We start from the raw sequence: 22,483 nt of genomic DNA on the forward strand, positions 1-22,483 counted from the left end.
GGGCCTGGAGAACAAGTCCTACGAGGAGCGGCTGAGGGAACTGAGCTTGTTCAGCCTGGAGAAGAGGAGGCTCAGGGGCGACCTTATTGCTCTCTACAGATACCTCAAAGGAGGCTGTAGCGAGGTGGGGGATGGCCTGTTCTCCCACGTGCCTGGTGACAGGACGAGGGGGAATGGGCTTAAGTTGCGCCAGGGGAGTTTTAGGTTAGATGTTAGGAAGAACTTCTTTACTGAAAGGGTTGTTAGACTCTGGAACAGGCTGCTCAGGGAAGTGGTGGAGTCACCATCCCTGGAAGTCTTTAAAAGACGTTTAGATGTAGAGCTTAGGGATATGGTTTAGTGGGGACTGTTAGCAATAGGTCAGAGGTTGGACTCGATGATCTTGAGGTCTCTTCCAACCTAGAAATTCTGTGATTTTGTGGTTCCCAGCCTGTCTCTACAGATGGTTGTTTAGTGCTAAAATGTGAGTTTCCTTTCTGGTACGTGACCATCCTAGTCTTAAGATTTCCAGTACTCAGTCGTGTACCCCAGACTCCCGTGTTTTGAGAGGGATTGTACTCCCCTTACCTAATATGGGAATCCCGTTTTTGTGCCTCAAGGGTCAATGGTGTAAGGCACTTAGAAATCATTGCGGATTGTGGCTGTTGTCAATTGCCACATAAATTAAGGCCATGCAAGTACCTTCTACTCTTTCATCTTCCCTTTCATTTGTTGTCAGGTTACTACTCAATATTACACCTTTGGTGAGAAGTCCTAAAAAAAACCAAAACATTGCATCTTAATGTTAACAACTCTTGTTTTTTCCTTCTCTAGGTCTGCCAGTAGCTGACAAGGCAGAAAGATGACCTTTTCTCTCTCATTCTTGTGAAGTTAGAGGCAGTGCCCAATTAAACTGTGACTGAGGCTCTGCGATGGTGCAAGTCTATCTTACTCCTTCAAATTCAGTGATGCAGCCGGAGTTTTCAGTAATGAACTTTCAAGGATTCAACCACTTTAAAGCTTTTGGACAGTGGCAATTATCTGAAAACATTCCTACAGATTTATCTTCTTCGTTTACATTTGCTTGCTCTCTCCATCTCATTCAAAGCAGTCAGGACTGGTTTGCTTCCCTCTTCTCTGGAAGTTTGCACTAGGAACCATTGTTAGAATCAGAATCCTGATCTGAGAGCACGATGAAAAATGTTGCACACAAACTTGTCCATTGGAGAGGAAAATGTTCATGTATACGTCAGTATTGTACTCAAACAGCTGCTTACACCTTTTAACTTTTAAACCTGAGAAGCAACAGGTAGTTTCTATGTTGCCCTTGGGGATAGTGTACTCTTCTGTACTTTGCTTCTATACAAACAGCTCAAAATTTTAAAGTCATGTTGTCAGTCATACCACCAAACAACCTTGCACGGCATTACACGTTCCCCCCCCAGATAGATCTTGCCCTGAATGCGACACCAGACAAGGAAATAATGCCGGCACGTAAAACTGACTTGTAGATATATCCCTTGTTGGTATTCTTTTTTTTTTGTTTTGTTTTGACGCTTTGCGGGGCTTAGCTGTACCTCATGAGAAGAATGTCTTCTGGTGTGAACTGAAATTATACCTCTCTGCCACAATGTCCCTCTATTTATTTATTTATTTATTTATTTATTTATTTATTGGGGGTGGGGGGGAGGGTTGGGGAGGGGTGAGGAGGGTGTTGATAATTCCTTGGGGACACCTGAAGGAGTTGCAAAATAATAAAATTTAGGTGAAGGAAAAGTTCCTTCTCTTAATTTTTGTCGTTGTTGTTTTTCTTTTCCATCTGGTCATAAAAAGAAGGTCCCATTTTCTGGCTTTTGGCAGATTGCAAGCATGCTGGAACCATTCACGTTACGTAGACTGTATTTGTCTGAAACGATAATATCATACCTATAGTCTGCTGCAGGCTCAAAAGCAGCCTATGCCTCCTGGACTGTTTTATGCCTTTGCTTTTGTTACTATATCCTTGTAAGTCTTCAACAGGGAAATGAAATTACCCTATACAAAAGAAACACCATCCAGAAGAAACTTCAGGTGCTAGGGCCTGAATTTTCACTGAAACCAAAGGCAGGTATCTTATTGACGTGAAGAAAGGGGCTTTATCTATCCTGGTTTTCTTACTAATGAAGGAGCGTGAAAGAGATGCATGTCCTTGTCTCTGAAGAGGAGGCGAAGGAACAGCTAGTGCAAGGAACACAAAATTCAGTTATGCCGAACTAACAGGTGGTTGTATCCCAGCTTGGAGACCACAACACAGAATCACCTAGGTTGGAAGAGACCTCCAAGATCACGTAGTCCAACCTCTGGTGTAACACTAACAAGTCCTCCACTAAGCCGTAGCCCTAAGCTCTACACCTAAACATCTTCTAAAGACCTCCAGGGGTGGTGACACAACCACTCCCCTGGGTAGCCCATTCCAATGCCTAACAAGCCTTTTGGTGAAGAAGTTCTTCCTGACACCCAACCTAAACCTCCCCTGGTGCAACTTCAGCCCATTCCCCCTCAGCCTATCACCAGGCACATATGAGAATAGACCAACCCCCACCTCGCTACAGCCTCCTTTAAGGTATCTGTAGAGTGCGATAAGGTCGCCCCTGAGCCTCCTCTTCTCCAGACCGAACAATCCCAGCTCCCTCAGCCGTTCCTCGTAGGACTTGTTCTCCAGATCCCTCACCAGCTTTGTTGCCCTTCCCTGGACTCACTGGAGCCCCTCAATATCCTTCTTGTAGCGAGGGGCCCAGAACTGAACACAGTACTTGGGCTGCGGCCTCACCAGAGCCAAGTACAGGGGGACGATCACCTCCCTAGCCCTGCTGGCCACGCTGGTTCTTATACGAGTCAGGATGCTGTTGGCCTTCTTGGCCACCTGAGCACACTGCTGCCTCATATTGAGTCGACTAGCCACCAGTACGCCCAGGTCCTTCTCTGCCAGGCAGCTTTCTAACCACTCAGATGGCTTTTCCAACCACCTTCAAAATTCCAGATCTAGAGGAACGCTTTGACTGCGGCCTAAAAGCCAGGTGTATGTAAGCTGCCGCAAGCCAGCCAGTCTTCTTCCCATGACCTGCCAGGAAACAGCAATGTAGGCAGGTAACCAAATTAAAGCCAAAACTTGCAGCCCAGTCCTTGACCTGAATAGGGAGTGAGGATCTGGATCCTGGCATTTATGCGTGATAGCTTCTACGCAGCTGAAGTAAATACACCCCAGGTGCCCTGAGCTGGAGGACCACGACGGTGGGAATGATAAACTCCCAACCGACCCTGAACGTGTGCGGGATTTGCTGCTCCACCTGGATCTATACAAGTCTGTGGGTCCGGATGGGATTCATCCCAGGGTGCTTAAGGAGCTGGCTGACGCCATCGCAGGACCTCTCTCAATTATTTTTCAACGGTCTTCTGAATCTGGAGAGGTCCCAGTGGACTGGAAGCTGGCAAATGTCGTACCAATTTTCAAGAAGGGCAAGAAAATAGACCGTGGCAACTACAGGCCTGTTAGTCTCACATCAGCACCTGGTAAAATTATGACCTGAGCAAAGCTTTTGACATGGTTTCCCGTGGGATCCTACTGGACAAAATGTCCAGCAGACAACCTAACAAAAACATCATGCAATGGGTGAGCAATTGGCTGACAGGCAGGGCTCAAGGCCTTGTGGTAAATGGGGCCACATCAGGCTGGCACATGGTCACTAGTGGGGACCCTCAAGGCTCCATTTTAGGGCCAGTCCTCTTCAATGTTTTTATAAACGATTTAGATGTAGGACTAGAAGGTGTTTTGAGCGAGTTTGCTGATGGCACCAAACTTGGAGGAGTTGTAGACTCAGCTGAGGGGCTGAGGGTGGAAAGGCCTTGCAGAGAGATCTGGGCAGATTGGAGAGCTGGGCGATCACCAACCTCATGAAGATTAACAAGAGCAAGTGCCGGGTCCTGCACCTGGGACGGGGCCACCCTGGCTATACGTACAGACTGGGTGACGAGATGCCGGAGAGCAGCCCCGCACAGAGGGATCCGGGGGTGGTGGTTGACAGCAAGTTGAACATGAGCCAGCAGTGTGCCCTGGCAACCAGGAGGGCCAACCGTATCCTGGGGTGCATCAAGCACAGCATTGCTAGTTGATCAAGGGAAGCGATTGTCCCGCTCTACTCTGCACTGGTGCGGCCTCACTTCGAGTACTGTGTGCAGTTCTGGGCACCACAGTACAAAAAGGACAGTAAACTGCTGGAGAGCGTCCAGAGGAGGGCGACGAAGATGGTGAAGGGCCTAGAGGGGAAGACGTATGAGGAGCGGCTGAGGTCACTGGGCCTGTTCAGCCTGGAGAAGGGAAGGCTGAGGGGGGACCTCATTGCAGCATACAACTTCCTCGCGAGGGGGAGTGCAGAGGCAGGTGCTGACCTATTCTCTGTAAGCATCAGTGATAGGACCCACGGGAATGGTGTTAAGCTGAGGCAGGGAAGGTTTAGGCTGGACGTCAGGAAGAGGTTCTTCACCGAGAGGAGGGTGGTTGCACGCTGGAACAGGCTCCCCAGGGAACTAGTCACTGCACCAAGCCCGTCTGAATTTAAGAAGCGATTGGACTGTGCACTTAGTCACGTGGTCTAAACTTTTGGGTAGACCTGTGCGGTGCCAGGAGTTGGACTTGATGATCCTTATGGGTCCCTTCCAACTCGGGATATTCTATGATTCTATAAATAGTGCAGTCAGAGGTCATGGGGCTAGATTTAGAAAAGTCCTGCATAAAGAAGGGATCTCAGAAAAGAAAATTTAAATAACATTAATATCAAGAAAAGGAATTCTGATTGCTACATTCTTTATCTGTCATGACTAGACAGATGAAAATCTATGATGGCAAGTTTGCCTTTAAGGTCATTTTCTTTTTTATTCATATCTTTTATTTATTAGTATTTATTTTTTTAACAGGCTCTGTACTAATGTTCCTCACAGAATGACTAACAGAAATATGACCTTCGTGCAAATTTTGTAGTTATTTCATTAGGTCAACTCTAACCACTAAGCCCCTTGTCAGGTTATTTCTACTAGTGATAAGGAGCAATTGACCTTAAAACTTTGAAGCCAGGTAGACGAGCTTATTCCACAAGGTCTCTTGGTTCCACCCTTGTTGAGTGAAACCGGCCAGGTGTGGGTCATTTGACCTTTGCTATATAGGAAGCCTGAGGAGGGGTGGGGGGAATTGCCTCCCCCAGGAAAGACTGAGGCTTAGGTTGCCTAGGGTATTTTGCTCTTGTGGTGAATTGGGCTCAGCGTTCCCCAGTAGGCTGCTTTTCTTTCATGTTTTCTGCACCCTCTCTGTGCAATAGTTTTAGAGACTCTATGAGACAGTTACATTGGTGGTTCCTTCTTCAGTAAAACGCTGGTGGCACTATTTCACAGCGAAGCACTTTGGAAGTGACTCAAGTTCAGAAGACTACAGGTAAGTGTTCCTGGGTTCTGTGGTTGTTACTGTTGAGTACTTCCTTCACCTTGTCTGTTTTCTGTGAAATTACTTAAGTGAATTCTAAGCACCATTCCAAGCACTGGGGAAAAAAAAAAAAAAGGCCTCCTACACCCAAGTGCACACAGGTAAGCCTGATATTGAGAAATGTTCTTAAGTATTTGGAAGATTGAAAAATGGGCTGTGCGAAAAAGGTACCTTAAAGTGAATGCAGAATTTGCATTGTGGTAAGTAGAAACAGACTGGGATGGATATGGGGTGCTGAGCGGTGGTAGGGGCGCCCCAACCATTTGGTTTTGTGTTTTATTTTCCAGAAACAGAATTTGGACACATTCAGCAGCTTTCTGTTAGGCTCTTATCGCTCCCATGAGTTAGGATTACTCTGCATTGCTTATGATAGTTCATTACAGAACTCATTGAGGTAAATGGAATGAGTGTCTTCAAAAATTTTTAAAAATCTGACTGCATCTCAGGACATATAATTGTGATATTTTCTTTTTTTATAGGTAGGCTTCTTGATGCTATTGACAAGGAAGGCTTGAAGAATACCACATTTGTTTATTTTGCATCTGATCACGGTGGATCTGTACAGGCTTACAGAGGAAATGCCCGCTTAGGTGGATGGAATGGGATCTATAAAGGTAAAATCTTGGCAGCATGTGCATGCATAAAACTACCTATTAGAAATAAATATAATAGATAAATGAATAAATAAAATAGATAAATAAATAGAATAAAATATGTCCAGCTATTTTTACAAAGTGTAGTGGGTTTACGTGGCAAGGCTTTGGTAGCAGGGGGCCATAGGGGTGGTTTCTGTGAGAAAGATCTAGAAGCCGCCCCATGTTTGGGAAGGGCCCCATTGTTTTCCAAATCTGAGCCAATAAGCGATGTTGTTTTGTGCCTCTGTGAGAGCATATTTAAGACAGGGAAAAAACGCTGCGCCACACAGCAGCCGGGAGAGTCAAGGGAGTGAGAAACAGCCTTGCAGGTGCCAAGGTCAGTGTAGAAGGAGGGGGAGAGGTGCTCCAGGCGCCGGAGCAGAAGTCCCCTGTGGCCTGTGGTGAGGACCATGGTGAAGCAGGATGTCCCCCTGCAGCCCATGGAGTACCACGGTGGAGCAGGGTTTCACGCTGCAGCCCGTGGAGGAGACCACCGTGGAGCAGGTGGCCCTGCACCGACGGAGGCTGCCGCCTGTGGAAGACCCCTGCCGGAGCAGATTCCGGGCCGGACCTGTAGCCCGTGGAGAGGAGACCACGCAGGAGCAGGTGATCTGGCAGGAGCTGCTGCCCGTAGGGGAGCCAGGTTGGAGCAGTTTTCTCCTGAGGGATGGACCCCGTGGTACGGACCCATATCTGGAGCAGTTCTGGAAGAGCTGCTGCCTGTGGGAAGCCCACGCCGGATCAGTTCGTCAAGGACTGCATCCCGTGGGTGGGACCCCACAGCACAGGGGATGAGAGTGACCGAGAAGGAGCAGCAGAGAAGAAGTGCTGTAGACTGACCATAACCCCCATTCCCCCGTTCCCCTGCGCCGCTCGGGGGGAGGAGGTGGAAGAGGGTGGATGGGGGGGGAGGTGCTTTTGGTTTCTTTCCTTTGTTTCTCACTTCTCTAGCTTGTTAGTAATGAGCAATAAATCTTACTATCTGTCTTCTTATGCTGAGTCTGGTTTGCCCGTTACACTAATTATTGCGTGATTTTCTCGTCCTTATCTCAATCCTTGAGCCCCTTTCACATATTTTCTCCCCATTCCTCTTTGAGGAGGGAGAGTGAGAGAGCGGCTGTGGTGGAGCTCGGCTGCCCACTCGAGCGGAACCACGACAAAAAGGTATTTACAAAGCAACATGCTGGAATGAAAATCTTAGTTTGTAGGGCTGGAGCAACTTCAGGGCATCAGCTAGTCAGCCTTCAGTTCCTAGACAAGATCTCTTTCACCAAAGCTGCTCCTGACAGCTACATTGTCGTATCTATTCTTGAAGACGTTCAGCGATTCCCCAAGTACTCATTTGCATTGTCAATGCTACTAGATTTGTTTGTTTGTTTCCTGGTATTTACCTTTCCTTGCTTCAGATTATGCAGAAGCTCTTTCCTTATTCACCAATCTAAATTATTTTATTTGACATGATTTCATCTTGGCAGAACTATTACTGATATGCTAATTTCCTTCTACATGCGTAAAAGTTATATGATTATTGATTGCAATATTTATTCAGGCAGTCTACTGCTATTTGTTTTGGTTTGTTCTGCTTTGTTTTCCAAGATAGACACCACAGCTTGCCTTTTTCCAGTCTGATACCTCAGCAAATCTCCACAACTCAAACAAAACAACTCTTCATCAACTAGTGCTATGAATGCTCCAAACATTCATCAGGTTCAGACTGTTTGAAAACATCTGCCCTTAGTCAAGGCCTAATGGATGCCTAATGGATGACAGGGTAAACTCTTTGTTACTTGGTAACAAGCCAGGTTTGTGTATTAAAGACTCATACAGAAGCATCATTAAAATCAGTCAATATTTCAGTTTTCTTTCCTGATTTGTTCTTGTTTCCCAATGAATAGCAACCAGTACTTTTGCCTTTTTTTTTGCCATGATACTTCTTATTTCTATCTCTCATCACTAGTTAACTTTCATTACATGTTCTGTGCTTTCTGATTTTGTCATTAAGAGTCCATAAAATAAACCCATCCTTAATAGCCTGACTGAGATTTTTCCTCTTATATTACTCCTTCTTGGACTTGGAATCCACAGAAAAAGCACATGAATTGCCTAAATAATTATACTTCCTACTTTTCCACTGAAATACATGTATGAAAACCTAAACTTGTGCCCTTTAATACTGGTTCTTTAAAGACTCACCAGTTCTTATTGATATTTTCCCCACAAACAGTTTCTCCGAGGAGTCCTCCTTTACCAGTCCTGTAGCTTTATTAAAATCTGCCTTTCTGGAGTTCCTTGTTTTGTTTTTTTGCCTTAATCCTTTAGGTCTTAAATTTTTCATGGTTACTCTTACCAACCCACCTTACATGTGGTTATTCTCCACTTATTCTTGCTCTAGTACTAAATCATCGAATCACAGTATGGCTTGTGTTGGAACAGACTTCATATGTCATCTTTTTCCAACCCCTCTGCCATGGGCAGGGACACCTCCCACTAGATTAGGTTGCTTAAAGCCTCATCCAACCTGGCCTTGAACACTTCAAGGGATGGGGCATCCACAGCTTCTCTGGGCAGCGTCTTCCTGTGCCTCATGACCCTCTGAGTGATGTTTCTTCCTAATATATAATCTAAATCTCCCCTCTTTTAGTTTAAAACCATTACTTCTTGTCCTATTGCTACAGTCCCTGATAAGAGTCCCTCCTTAACTTTCTTGTAGGTACCCTTTAGGTATTGAAAAGTTGTTCTCCAGGGGTCTCCCCAGAGCCTTCCCTTCTCCAGGCTGAACAACCCCAACTCCCTCAGCCTGTCTTTGTAGGAGAGGTGCTCCATCACTTTGATCATCTTCAAGGCTCTCCTCTGGATTCGTTGTAATATGTCCATGTCATTCTTCTGCTGGAGGCCCCAGAGTTGAATGCAGGACTTCAGGTGGGATCTGATGAGAGCAGAGTAGAAGGGGAAAAACACTTCCTTCACCCTGCTGGCCACTCTTCTTTTGTTGCAGGCCAGCATACAGTTGGCTTTTCTGGGCTGCAAGAGCACATTGCCAGCTCATGTCAAGCTTCTCATCAACCAACACCTCCAGGTCCTTCTTCTGAATTCATAAATACTCCCTTCTACTTGCTTTTTCCATCTCTTTTGTCACTTTGTAGAAAATAAGCAAGGAAGAAAACAGTTTCTAAAGCCCACTGCTGGTTAGTACTTATGTTTTTCCTCCATTTCCCTTAGATGAGCTCTGTACTCCTTTCTCTGTGCTTCACCATGAACTCAGCAGTGCTGCTTTGCATCAAAGCATACATCAGTGCAGACATCAGTGCAGCAGAGGCTAAAGACCAAACCCTTGATGCTTTTATGACAACAGATCTGATGAGATTCCTTAATCTGGACTGAAATCCTTTGGAATTCCTCTAGCTGTCTGAACCCATGAGATAACTCTCCAGATTTCTAAGACCTGAAAAGCCACTCTGATATCTTGGGCAGCTTAGCACTTACTGTATAATGAAGACTGAAAACTGTTCCTATTGCTTATTTCCCTACAAACGAAGATTCAGGTGCTTTGATCTTGCTCAGCATCAACATGCACATTCTCTAGCAGTAAGTGCTTTGAGCCACACAATAAATTTTTGATAGAGCTTAGATCACATCCAGTAGCAGTCCTAAATGCAAAATTAGCCTTCAGTTCTGGACATGAAGTTTCCATACCAGTAACAGATTCCAAAAAAAAAGCCAATGGACTAACTTGAGTCTAACCTAGGGTATTCACTAGCCTAAAATACGAATATGAATAACAAGAGATGAAAGGTGAATGTGATTAGATAGTGATTTCAATGAGGCCAATGATGAAAACATGCCTGCTTAGAGATGGGACAAGGGGAGATAGATATAATATTAGTTTAGAAATTAACAACAGAAAGGGGTTATTCACATTTATCTCTGCATACAACAGAAGAGGGGACACCCCGTTAATTCATAAATACCTGTAGAACTCACTGCTGTAAGATGTTATTACTGCTAAGAGGATATTAAAAACAAGAAGAGCCATGCACATGGGTAATAAGAACAGGTGTTAGTAAACAACAAGGTGTGAGAACCCATCATTCTACAAAGCACAAGGTTATTGCACAAGTAGGTGGACTTGCCCTTCTTGTAATCCACCATATGACTTTGTCAGCCTCTTAAACCAAGCTCTCGGAAACTTGCCTCTCAGCTCTAAGTATGAGCATACCTCGTCCATAGTAAAAGCCAGGGCCTAGTTTAAACAACCATCCACGTTTGCTGGTTTATTAACTGAACTAATACACCAGCTTCAAGTTTTACTTGACAAATTTTCTACCAGTTTTTTCAGCAATGTCTGGGCATCTCTGCCCTCAATAGAATGAACAACAGAGTAAATGTCATGTATGTACCTGAGCTTCACACTTACACTTTTTTTTATTTTCTGAATGGACCATCAACTTGGCTAATGGATTTCTGGCTTTAATGGAGTTAAATGGATTTTCTGGCTTAATTAACATACCCATCCTTGACATTAAGAATAGACATTTGCAGTTAATTAATCATTCTCACTTTGAAGCAGCATTCAAAAATATTTATATATATATATATATTTTGGCTTACAAGATAGCCAATGCATGGAAGAAAAAAATACAGGAGAAGGTTAAGAAGATTAGAGGAATGCAGGGAAAAAAGACTTTTTGGATTTTTTTCACATCAATAGAAATGTAGGTGGAAGTCTTCCTTACTGCAAAACATTTAGAGTGCTTCCCCATTTACCACATGGTTCTGCACATGGGACCATGGGACCACCTCAGACCATCCCTGGGATTGTAAACTCTTGGAGGGCAATCATTATCATAGTTCCTCTCACTGCTCTTCAGGATTGGAGAAATCATTTTGTAATGTTCAGCAGCCTCTGGTTTAGAACCGTCTGACTGTGGGAGTGTGCCCATGGGAGTCGACAAGCCCCAATCTGTTGACCAAGTTTGCCCTGTGTTAATTCCCTTTCTAGGGCACCATGTGAGGCTGCAACCTCTCTTTCATTGACAGAGCCAGATATTGCTTTTTACTAATAACAGATGTGCATGTTTTTAGGGAGTGTGATTATTCTCAAACATGACATTCAATTAAAAATACAGGTTAGAATGTCCTCTGAAGCATCGGAGGGTGAAATTATTCCTCTTATGCCCAAAACGCTGCTTTGTATTGAGTTTCTATATATACCCCACAAAGAAGTTTAAAATAAAGTAATAAGTAATCAGCTTATTCTTGAAGAATGGGGCTTGCATTGTAGTCATTTTGCTGTTTTCCATGTTTTCATTAAAAGTATTTGAATATTTTGAAAATTTTAAATCCTTTAATTATACATGCATAATAAATGCCTAGTATCTTTCATTCTTGTATTTATCTGTTTTTGTTTTGTTTTGTTTTTTCTCCTGTAACAGGTGGAAAAGGAATGAGAGGTTTGGAAAGAGGGACCCGTGTTCCAGGAATAGTTAGATGGCCTGGAGCGTTGCCTGCAGACATAGTTATCAGTGAACCAACAAGCCTTATGGACGTTTTCCCAACGGTGGTTCAGCTGGCTGGAGGGGTAGTGCCTCAAGACAGGTACAAAAGTGGCTTCATAAACCATGCTTGCTCTCCTTCCTTGATTTAGATCAAAGCTGACTATATGTCACACATCCTAATGCCTGTGGGTTAAATTCTATTAGTTGCTAAACCAGATAGTTCTCTAGCAATCTTCTGCTTAGTTTTCCCCATCTTACCTGATTCCATGGGAAAGGCAAACAACATGTGTTATCAAGGATCAGTTAGACAACTCAGTTTTCTAATCACTGAAAGGGAACCTGGCCTACTGGAGTCACTGGGATGACTTTGGGGGGATAAAAAAAAAAAAGGAACTTTTATATGAAAAATTGTAAATTCATAAAGCTGGTTGGTCCTATTAAAAAATACCTAAGACAGGCCCTTTCCTGGACTGGGATGCCTGGTTCTTTGTGAGTAGGGAAGATGGATCAAGCTGCCTGTATTTGGTACCAGTAATGGAGAAGTTCATTCCTCGGAAGTAAACAAATGGTAGCATCTATGTTAGACTCCTCTAAAGAACAAGTGAAAGGCTGGATGCCTACGGCATTCTGACCAAAAAGCAGAAAAGTCCTTGTGTTGCATCACTAAGCCAACTGTCAGCCAGTTAACTAAGTGGCACTATTTTTACACAGCCCTAAGCTCACAGAGATATCGGTGACTTCAGTTTCAGGGAGTCAGATTAAAAGTGGTGACCCTTGCCTTTTCTATGGTTATCACTTGTTTACCCCTAGGAAAATTACATTAATGATAACCTATCTCTCCAGGATGTGTGAACTAAATGCAATTGCACAAACTGCTATTAACTACTAATCGCTGGCCTCCACCCTTCTACACAATTAAAAATGCCAGGGCTCGTTAGCTAAACAGTAGCTTATTCTAGAAATACCTGAAATCCTAATTCTGCATGCATGCATAGTGCATACCGCTCACACTCCAGCTGCAGGGTGAAACTCCTGAACAGCCTGGTGACCTCCGTCCTCTTCATCAGGGTCATCGACGGACGCATCTTACTGCCTCTACTGCAGGGGACAGCTCGGCACTCAGAGCACGAGTTCATGTTTCACTACTGTGGTGCGGTGTTGCATGCAGTGCAGTGGCACCAAAAGGACAGTGAGTATAAACATTCCCATCCTCCCGCTGATCAGAGATAATGTAACGACCTCTAATTTCCAGTACACTAGCATGTAAAAACATCTCTACACATCTGGAGTGTCTTTCTTTAAACTTCTGCAAGGTGCACAATGGCCGAGCTGTTCACTAGCTGTCCTGCCTTGCCTGAGGGAAGGGTTTTGCTTCCTGTGAAGCACAGTTTTAAGATTGCATGTTGTTGCTGTGTCTCTATTGCTTTTGCTGTGAAAGCACTCAGGATCAACTTTACTTTGAAGAAAAAGGAACTGCACGCATAAGGTCTTTATCTTAAGGAGTAGTTTGTTTTCAGTAGCCCTACACTATTTGTTTTGTTCTTTTTCAGCTGTGGCATTAGGCAAGCTGACTGCAGCTGTAATGTTCTCTCTAGCTTTCAACAAGCACCAAATTTTTGCTGATGTCATCCTCCATTGAAGCATAAAATAGAATGGGCTAGCGCCTGGAAGCTCCTGCTCAGAATGGAGGGTGGCATCTGTGTGACCAAACAGAAGCAGTGATTCACCTCCTGACTAGCACATCTGGGCACATCATTAGCAAGTTAGATCAGTCGCACCTAAAAGTGCCTGCTGCTCTCCACTGACTAAAAAGGGAGCGGAGACTGCCCATATCGGATATAAAAATCTCCCTTATGTTAACTTAAAGTTACTTGAGATTAACTATGCCTTCTGTGAGCAGATGATGTGAGAGTATTTGTAAAGCTGACAAATTAGTCATCACTACTATACATTTTTGTTTGTTTTAATTTTGCACAGCTGGAAAAACTCAGAAGCCAATGGAGTAGGCTATACCTACTCACCTTCCTTTAGGAATTTGAACGAGCCCCTTTGATTTTTGTTTTCTGTATTTATGAAGTGAGAGAATAATTACTGAGATCTTGTGAGACTACAATTAAGTAACAGTTACAAAATGCTAGGGTATGCCACCAACATCAGCTGTTCAAATTCAGCTGTTGGTATGCTGACAAGAAGCTGGCTGTTTGAGAAGTACTTTGAGTGCTGCCAGTGTGGTGAGATGTCAAGCAGCCCTGAAAATCTTTCTTATATCAATGTTAGCTGAGTGATCTTTCTTAAACTTATCTAGATTTTCTTTATGATGCTTTCTGATACTATGACAGTTTCAAAAATTAATAGTATGAAGACCAGAGTCTACCTGCTGAGAAAACACCTGAAAACTGCAAAACTTATTCATACTTGCAAACATTTCAGAATAGATTTCTCTGTTCCTGTCACAGACGAGATCGTTCTGCTAGAACACACAAGGGCATCAGGATAATTACTGAGAGCTTTGCAGCCCTTCTTGTTGGTGTGTATAAACACATACCAGGGTTGCAACACCAATTTTTTTTAGTCACGCTGCCAGTTTAAACCTGAGGTCAGTGCCCTTGACATCATGCCACAGAAGCCTGGCTCCGAGGCAGGAAGTCACTGAGCTTGGCTGGCAGGAAACGTGAGGGAAAACAACAAAGATCGAATGTGCTGCGCCGGGGGCCAGTGGCCGGGGCTGACGAGGGGGCTCGGCTGGGGGCCGGGCAGCAGCCGCCGAGCGGAGCGGGAGGGGAAGGCGCCGCCAGGGGGCAACGCGGCACCGCCACAACCGCCACAAACCGCCATAACCGCCGCAACCGCCGCCGCGCTCCGCCTCAGGGCGCAGCTACCGCGCTTGGGGGCGCCTCGGCGTGAGGCAGGCGTCAAATAAGCACTTTAGACAAAGAGATTAATAAATAATGGCAATAACAATTCCCTGGATCTCTGGCGCAGTTACCAGTCCCACTTTTCGTTTTTAAATTTGGATAAGCATGCAGACGAGCGTGCTCTCCCCTCCGATCACAAAAATCCATCACAAGTTGCTTATGAAGCAACCCACCCTGAGCATATGTTCTTGTGCTTTGGTTTGCACTGTGGAATGAACTTGAAGACTGTAACTTTAGAGCAAACTCTCTGTGAAATAGCTTCTGGTTTCACAACAAATAACGCTCTCATCACTCTCAGATTTTGAGCAGATAGGACCAGAGAGTTAATTTCCAGTAAAGCACCCCCAAAGAAATATAGTGCAAATATCAAGCTATTAACACCTCTTTTGCTCTACTAATCAGTTTTTAATAGGTTGTATTACTTGCAATATAGACACAGATATGATATACAGATGTTATACAGGGTTATTTTGTCTTCCTCTGAAACTAAAGCACAGCTACAGCTCTCATGCATGCCTTTCTACAGTTTTTAACATTGAAACACACTGTGGATGGCTAGGGGATTGAAAAGAATAGGATGTTCTGCATATGAAAGACTAGCTTACCAAATATTACTCTTTTGCTCAACTTTCAGCTAGGGTAGAAATTCTGATTCTTTGCTCTGACAGCCATTCCTTCTTACTAGGCTGGCAGACGTTAAGTTTTCTTATAGTTGAGCCCACTGAAAGGTATATCACATTCATATTATGCATTTAATATCCGCTCCCTTGTATTTGCTGGACAGGCTGAATATGAAGCCATTGTGTCTTACTGTCAGGATCCATAAATTAAGCCCTTCACTGAAGCCAGAAGAATCCTTTGGCTGTATGTTAAAGTGTTTTCCTCTACCACAACACAATAAGACTTATTAGTGATAGCCCATTTCTTTCTGCTCATTAAATTGATTGATTGTTACCAGATGGGTTTGAGAGATGTTTGGATGGAAGAAGCAGGTTTTCTTTCCCTTAGATATATTACATTAACATGTTGCCCTAAAATTCACACACATTCTTCAAATTCCGTCAGAGATACTTCAGTAGTAAATTGTGTATCCCTCCTTGCCTCTTGGAGATGGCCCAAATCTCTGCTGGTTCCATCAATGCTGATTTCTACCACCTTTTTTCATTTTTAATTCTTTTTTTTCCTTTTTTTTTTTTTTATTCCCTGATCCCTCTGTAACCTCATTGTTTATTCAGCTCACCAACACAGGTTACAGTCAGCCTGACTCTGTCCTTCCGAATGACCTAACAAGGACCCAGCTCTCTCCCACTCTGCAACCCCAGTAATTCTTTGCAGCTGTGAAAAACAGATATTAAAATTTTTGCAAAATCAGAACAATTCTGCTTAGGCACTCTACTCTTGATTGCTGTAGGATATATGTTGTGAGGAATTCAGTTCAGTTGTTAAAGAGTGACTTGATTTGCTTTTTCTGAACACTGATCACAAACTTCTCTATTGTAGGAGTTCATAGCTGTCTATCTCCTATTTGTCTATGAAATGGTCGGTCATTTTAGCTATATCACAGTCATACAGCTAATCAGAAAAAAAAAATGCATATGTCCTAGAGGGGCCTTCTTTAACTCCTTCTAACAAGCATCAATGCTATGCAACCAACAGACATAGGACCCAAACCCCATGCGTAGGGAACCCTGATATGACAGAGAGTGCTCGCATTCTTGTCGTAAGATAAAAACATACTTTTAGTCACAAGACAGGGAAAAGTAGGTGTTCGGAACACATTCTTGCCAGCAGGATAGCACCCACCCAAACAGAGCTAAGGAATACCTGTCCTCGGTAAGTCAGCAGCAGCAGCAGCGAGCCATTTTCTTTTCTGAAATCCAGGTCTGCATCCTTTCTCTGACAACTTCAGAAATGGAGACATCTAAAATCTAACAATTCTAAATGTGTTATATAGAAACATTTCAGAACCATTGAGCCATCATCCCTGCACAGAAACGTAGAACCATAGCTTAGCAGGATGTGGAAATTGTAGAGTAGGAATAAATAGAAACATGGCAAGATAGAAGCAGAAGATCTTCAGCTAAAAGATTATCCAAGCTTTAATAGCTGTTATTTGCTTCCCCTCACATTTTAAGAAGGTTTTGGCAGTGATGGTGGTGGTTTTTGTGTTTTATTTATTTATTTTTCAATTAACAACTTCTCCTAACGACTGCGACACAAAAGAGACAGAAGAGCAAAGCTACAGAATCCCCAACACAAAGCTCAGCACAGGGGACAACAGGCAGAAGGAGAGTTCAGCAGATCCCATTGAACCAAAAAGAAAAATGCCATGTAGGCATTTGTCATTTCAGATGTCGGCTGTTTGTGCTCAGTGCTTCAAAGAAAGGGCTCCAAGTGTTGAAGATCCCCTTTCTTCTCCTCTCCTTTTTTCAGATGTAGTGTCTAATAGCTGTCTTCTTACTGGGCTCTTCTTTGCCTCCTCTTGGAACGTGCTCAGCGTAGTGCTTTCTAAACACAGGGAGAGGAACAGAGGGAAAGGAGGAGGGAGGGGAAAAGGAAAAATCCTCATTTGAACTACATTTACTTTGTCATTTTTTCACTACAAGTTACAGTTTGCACTTATCCAGTGATCAGTACAACAGCTTGGTGAAATACAAGCTCCGAAGCTGCAAACTGATTGCATTCATGGTATTCACTTAACAACTATCCCCCACATTTTATTGTTTTCATGGCCTGCCATTAATGCCCTATTTGAAGAAGTGCTTGAAAATGAGCACAGAAATGTGTTGCATCAGCTCCTGCCCAGGTGCTGCTCTTGGCTCAGACATACAGAGCTAGCAGAACCACCATCTACCCATATCTACATTGAGAAATGGGGGATACATTCTCCATTTTCCCCACCAAGAGGAGTATAGAGTTTTAAAAGGTCACAAGGAATGGGCAGGCTCTCTGCACCCAAAATACTAGACCTAAGCATCCACCAAGTGTACGTGCCCTTGCCAGTACTCACAGCTCAGATGTGCCTTTGAGTCACGAAAACAATCCTGAGTCCCTGCCAGGTCCCCAAAAGAGCTTTTTCCCCAGATGTGACAGCCACGAGGGGAGCTTGCAGGTAACTTAAAACTTGAACCACCCTTCCAGGGACCTCCCTGACTCCTACTGCCACTAGGCTGTTCAAATGTGGTTTTGTTACAGGGGGCACCACATGGAAAGCTCATTATGTGACTCCAGTATTCCAGCCAGAAGATTCCAGAGCCTGTTTTGGAAGACGAATTTGCCCGTGTTTCGGGGACGGTGTAACCCGTCATGACCCTCCCTTGCTGTTTGATCTCTCCCAAGATCCTTCTGAGGCAAATCCTCTCTCAGCTGACACTGAGCCCTTGTTTGATACCACAGTGAGCAGAATAGGGAAGGCTGTGGAAGAGCATCGCAGGACGCTGCCTCCAGTCCCACAGCAGCTCTCTTCTTACAATAACATATGGAAGCCGTGGCTGCAGCCGTGCTGTGGCATGTTTCCCTTCTGTTGGTGTGATAAAGAAACCAACAAAGCCGATGACATGCTTAAATACCAAAATCAAAGTACAGTTAGCTTAAAAAAGGTACTAATTTTCACATGCACAGGACTACAGTCATATAGAGATGGGGACAAATTACACTGTAATAACTGAAAGGGACAATCTCTTCTCTCACAAAAATTCACTCAGCCTATACTTTAAAAAAAAAAAAGAAATATATATATATATATATGCTCAAAACATATTTTGTCTGAGTCACCTGTATAATCTATACCTCAAATGCACAATTCTAGGTCAAATATCCAGGTAAATGAACCAAAATTTCTTTCCTCACTGATTTTAAATTCAAATAAGTTCTAGATGGCATGAAATCAAACTTTAATTGCTGCTGTATATACAGGTAACATGCTTGTTAAGGCAAAACGACTGAGCCCAAGTAGATCTCTCCTTTCAAGCCTTGCCTTTTTAATAAAAAAAGCTGTTGTGTGCTTAGAGCACAGTTAGGCATTTAACTTGGAGCCATGAAAACACACTGGCCTCTAAGAAATAAAAGCTTTTATTTTACAGCAACAGTTTGCTTTATCTGCACATTCACTTATCTATCACATAGGAATTCCCAGCGGGGAGAAGACAAAGAAACTGCAAGTATGTTTTAAAAAAGTAGGTAGCTAAATTTACAATCCCAAATTCAGCAGGTAAGTATCCAGCTATTCTGGAATGCTAAACCACGGCGATTCCTACTGACGCACCTTTTCCATGTTGTTAAATCATGTTCTGTGTAAGAGCATTGAAAATCACCATCCAGCTGCCTGGACAAGATAGGTCCCAAATTTCACAATCTGTGAGACTGATTCATAAGCTGCATGTCCCACTTCAACGGTAATGCCCCCGATTTCCTATGCTCCACGCTAATACGCTCCATGAAAAATGTGCTTTGTTTTGGAAGACGGTATTTTGGTTTCAGCAGGAGGTGTTAAAAAATCCACAGCACACACACTAATCACCTCAGTGTATGTATAGGTCATATTCGACAAGCCAAACAAGTGTCAGCACTCTGCACAGTCATTAGGGAAAGGTAGGGAATTAAAATGTCTAATCCTCTCTCGCTGCTCTCTGGTTAACTAAATCATTGCTCAATATATAATCCTAACCATGTTTTTGCAGGGGTTTTGTGTCAGCTCCAATTTTTATGCAGAGGCTCCTACATTTTCTGCTTAAAAAAGAAAAAAAAGTACGCTGTGTGGCAGAGACAATTTCTAAGCCTTCCTGAGCACTGTGTTCACTCCTACCATGCAGCTAAGTATCTGCATGATTTCAAGTGACAAGGGAGGGCAAGACCAGCCCAGCAGAAGCTTCAGGTAACTTGTTTCCCTAAACCTATCAGCCTTGCACAATATGAAGGTCACCCATGTGTCATTTTCCCCCTTGTAGAACAGGGAGGAGATAAGGAGGCCAGGGCAGCACAGCACTGCAGGGTTGGTAATCCCAGAGCAGCGTGCAGCTCTCGAGCTGTGACAGCTAGTCACAGTCCTTTCACCAGCCTCAGGACAAAACAGCACGTGTGCCTGGAATTACACACTTTTTGAGGTGTTTTCAAGCAAGCTCCTGACTTTTATCCCCCATGTGCACATCACCAGTGTGGTAAGTCACAATGTTTTGGTCTAAAGAGCACACATTGTGACCATGATGCAGCACCAAAAGAAGTCTCCATAAAGCAAAAAGGGTATTTCTTCACGTTATTTCCACTTAGTATTTTTCCTCTAAAAGGACACCGAGCAAATTATGCAGATGTTATTCTGCACAAATCAAAGGGCTAATCTGACAATGAACTGATAAGACAGATCAATGTCAGGCTTGACAGAAGTATCTAAAAATACATTTGTTCTTACTGCTTGATAGCATTTAAATCCAGATCGGCCTTGCTAAGAACTTGTCAAAAGATATTTTTCTGTGGCTGACAGGGATTGAAAGCAGAGCAGCTGGATTCACAAGGAAAGAAAAGAGCCTAAAAGACCCTGTGCTTTAAAGCCAGTTCGGTTGACTCAGAGATGGAGGAGCGATCTTGCTGCTCGGGGGGGGAACAAAGGCAAAAGTCAGAGTCAGTCCAGCCTGCCCAGTAACATCTATGCTGCCAGTAAAGCCTGGCCATAAACTTACCCTCTGATCACCCCAGCACTCTCCTCCCCATCCCCAACCAGTCAGACACAAGAACCTGCCCCATCACAGGCTGGGCCATGACTAATGGGTCTACCAAGAGGCAGGCAGCACAAAAACACAGGTCTTGCAGGCAGAGTGGGAAGCCCAGTACATCAGCGAAACCCCCAAAACCAATCTCTGACCAGGGTGTGAATATTTCTGGCCCGTGGTCAAAGGCAGGCTAAGAGCTAGCAACAGGAGCAGAAGGCATTTGGATGGGCTGATACCACATCCAGCACTAAAGCCTGCCCTTCACCTCGCAGCAGAGACATGGTAAATCATCACCAGAATTAGAAATTACTTAGATTTTATTATTATTAAAGTTATGAGGTAACTTATTTTACCTGTTTCCTGCAGATCCTGGCCATGGAGTGGTGGCAGATCTCTTGACTTTATGCATCCAGCAGCCTGCTCTGCAGGACATCACGCTATTCCTATGTCCTGGGAACACACATTCCCCCTAAAGCAGGTGAACCCAACACCATGCTTAAGAGTTGTCCTGGGTGCATGCTTCCAAATAAAATGCATTAATGATTAAAAGGCTGTTTTTGTCAGATGTGACACATTTGCATCTGTATGATACTAAAAAATAAACTCAGTTACTAAGGAGTGTTTTTTTTCTGAAAAAAATGTAATGATATTCTAAAAAACAAACAAACAAAAAAAAAAGGAATATATGATGCTCTCTCCATTGTTTTCTCAAGGCTTCTCCCTTTGTAGAAGGGAAGAAGCACCACATGAACTGGCCTATTAGGCGAATCTGAGACACCTGGCAAAACACCAAGCCACTGTTAACCACAGGAGAATGCGCCTACATATGGTTAAATACAGGTGCCATACAGAGGGAAGCAGCTCTGTAACAAAAGAAGTTTGTTTTTATGGAAAGGGCTGTGGCTGAGCTGTAAAAATGTCTGACATTCGTGATGTATGAAGCTGACTTCCATCTAAATAGTTTGATCATTATTAAATAACATTTGGAATCTCTGCACTAGACTGACTCAACAAAGTAATTGTTTTGAGTCTCACAAGAGTGAGACAATAAGCTTCTAAAATAACTCACTTCACCGTGTTTAAATACCACAGACGCGTTGACTTGCTCTCTGCTGTGACCCAGGGGAACACCACTGCATAAATCACTAGAGCCCATCACCTGAGAGTACAAATAATTGTGTAACAGACGAACTGAGAACACAAATTTGTGTTTGGGGGACGCAACTCATTTACACGAGTAATGAAAGGGAAGAAGTGAAATCAAAAGACTTCTGCTCCCCACTGGATTGTAGGCTAAAATACATACACACATAGTGTTGAAATGAATCTCAGAATATTTCTGTAGAATGTTTTAATTGCAAAATTACTTCTGAACAACTCTGCAAAACTCAAATTTATTAAAAGCATATTTTCTCTTTGCATTACTGTGCTGCATTACCAAGATGTTTGAAAGGGGAAAAAAAAAGTGACATTTCTGAGGAAAATGGGGATATTGCAGATTGTGAATGACTTTGGCTTCTGTTCTGCCACATTTCTAAAGGCTGCAGGTTTTTGAAACACAAAGAATTTAAGGAGGTTTCAGAATGAAAAAACAGGTACCCACCAATCACAAGTGATCATTTTTGTTCCAAATACTTAATACTATGGGTAGGCTTTGAAAAAATAGTTCTTTAAGCCTAAAATAAAACAAAATCACCTGTTTCTAGCATTACACATCTAAAGGAAAACCACCTACATCTATCACAATTCAGATCCCTCTACAGTCCTGTAAATGGAAACAAACACTCCTCCGAGGCGGTTAATTGTCAGCCCGAAGTGGGAAAAATATTAAAATTATCACAAATTGAACCCTGACTGTCTAGGAATGTTATTTTTTTTCCCTTCAATTTACTGATAATTTAAAGGAACCTAGAAACCTCCAAAGCAAGGTTAAGGAAAAGGCTTGCAACTGTGCCTTTTCATGTATTCATAGTGTGTCATTGCAAGTATTCTAATGGTTTTTATAATGATTTATAATGTTATATGTAACTTATTATTTTTAAATACCTTTGCTGAAATCATGATATGCAATTATTGCAAGTGCAAAATTTATACCAGGAGGTAACAAATTCCTTGAGCGTTGCCCCTTGTAACTCAGTACCACATAAACTACTTGTTCATGAGCCAGACAGCTCAAGATGAACAGACTTTCAGCTGAAGCATTTTGCAGCCCACACACTGAAAATGCACGGTATTCCAATGAGAAGTA

General features: G+C 43.3%; 1 protein-coding gene across 7 annotated transcripts; it reads left to right on the forward strand.

Moving 5' to 3' along the window:
- The first annotated feature begins 5,048 nt into the window (after window positions 1-5,048).
- LOC101799413 (arylsulfatase L) lies at window positions 5,049-20,854 on the forward strand. Of its 7 annotated transcripts, XM_072029999.1 has the most exons (7): window positions 5,049-5,440; window positions 5,776-5,882; window positions 5,968-6,102; window positions 6,561-6,729; window positions 11,556-11,718; window positions 12,686-12,807; window positions 17,729-20,854. In XM_072029999.1, the coding sequence occupies exons 3-7, from the start codon at window positions 6,088-6,090 to the stop codon at window positions 18,199-18,201; spliced, it is 942 nt and encodes a 313-aa protein (XP_071886100.1). In that variant the 5' UTR covers window positions 5,049-5,440; window positions 5,776-5,882; window positions 5,968-6,087; the 3' UTR covers window positions 18,202-20,854. The 7 variants fall into 7 exon arrangements, 5 of the variants coding, with proteins under 5 accessions (XP_071886100.1, XP_071886107.1, XP_071886089.1 ...); XM_072030006.1 differs by lacking the exon at window positions 5,776-5,882; XR_011805432.1 differs by lacking the exons at window positions 5,049-5,440; window positions 5,776-5,882; window positions 5,968-6,102 and having other exon boundaries at window positions 6,204-6,729; window positions 17,729-19,406; window positions 20,602-20,854.
- The last annotated feature ends 1,629 nt before the right edge of the window (window positions 20,855-22,483 follow it).

Source organism: Anas platyrhynchos, chromosome 1 (assembly GCF_047663525.1).
Source record: "Anas platyrhynchos isolate ZD024472 breed Pekin duck chromosome 1, IASCAAS_PekinDuck_T2T, whole genome shotgun sequence".
Taxonomy (NCBI): domain Eukaryota; kingdom Metazoa; phylum Chordata; class Aves; order Anseriformes; family Anatidae; genus Anas; species Anas platyrhynchos.

Excerpts from the sequence above, each read along its gene's own strand:
- LOC101799413 (XM_072029988.1), top strand. The coding sequence starts at position 6,534 with ATGGTGAAGCAGGATGTCCCCCTGCAGCCCATGGAGTACCACGGTGGA. Across the intron at positions 6,730-11,555 it reads AGGAGACCACGCAGGAGCAG|GTGGAAAAGGAATGAGAGGT; the intron begins GTGATCTGGCAG and ends CTCCTGTAACAG. Across the intron at positions 11,719-12,685 it reads GGGGTAGTGCCTCAAGACAG|GGTCATCGACGGACGCATCT; the intron begins GTACAAAAGTGG and ends CCTCTTCATCAG.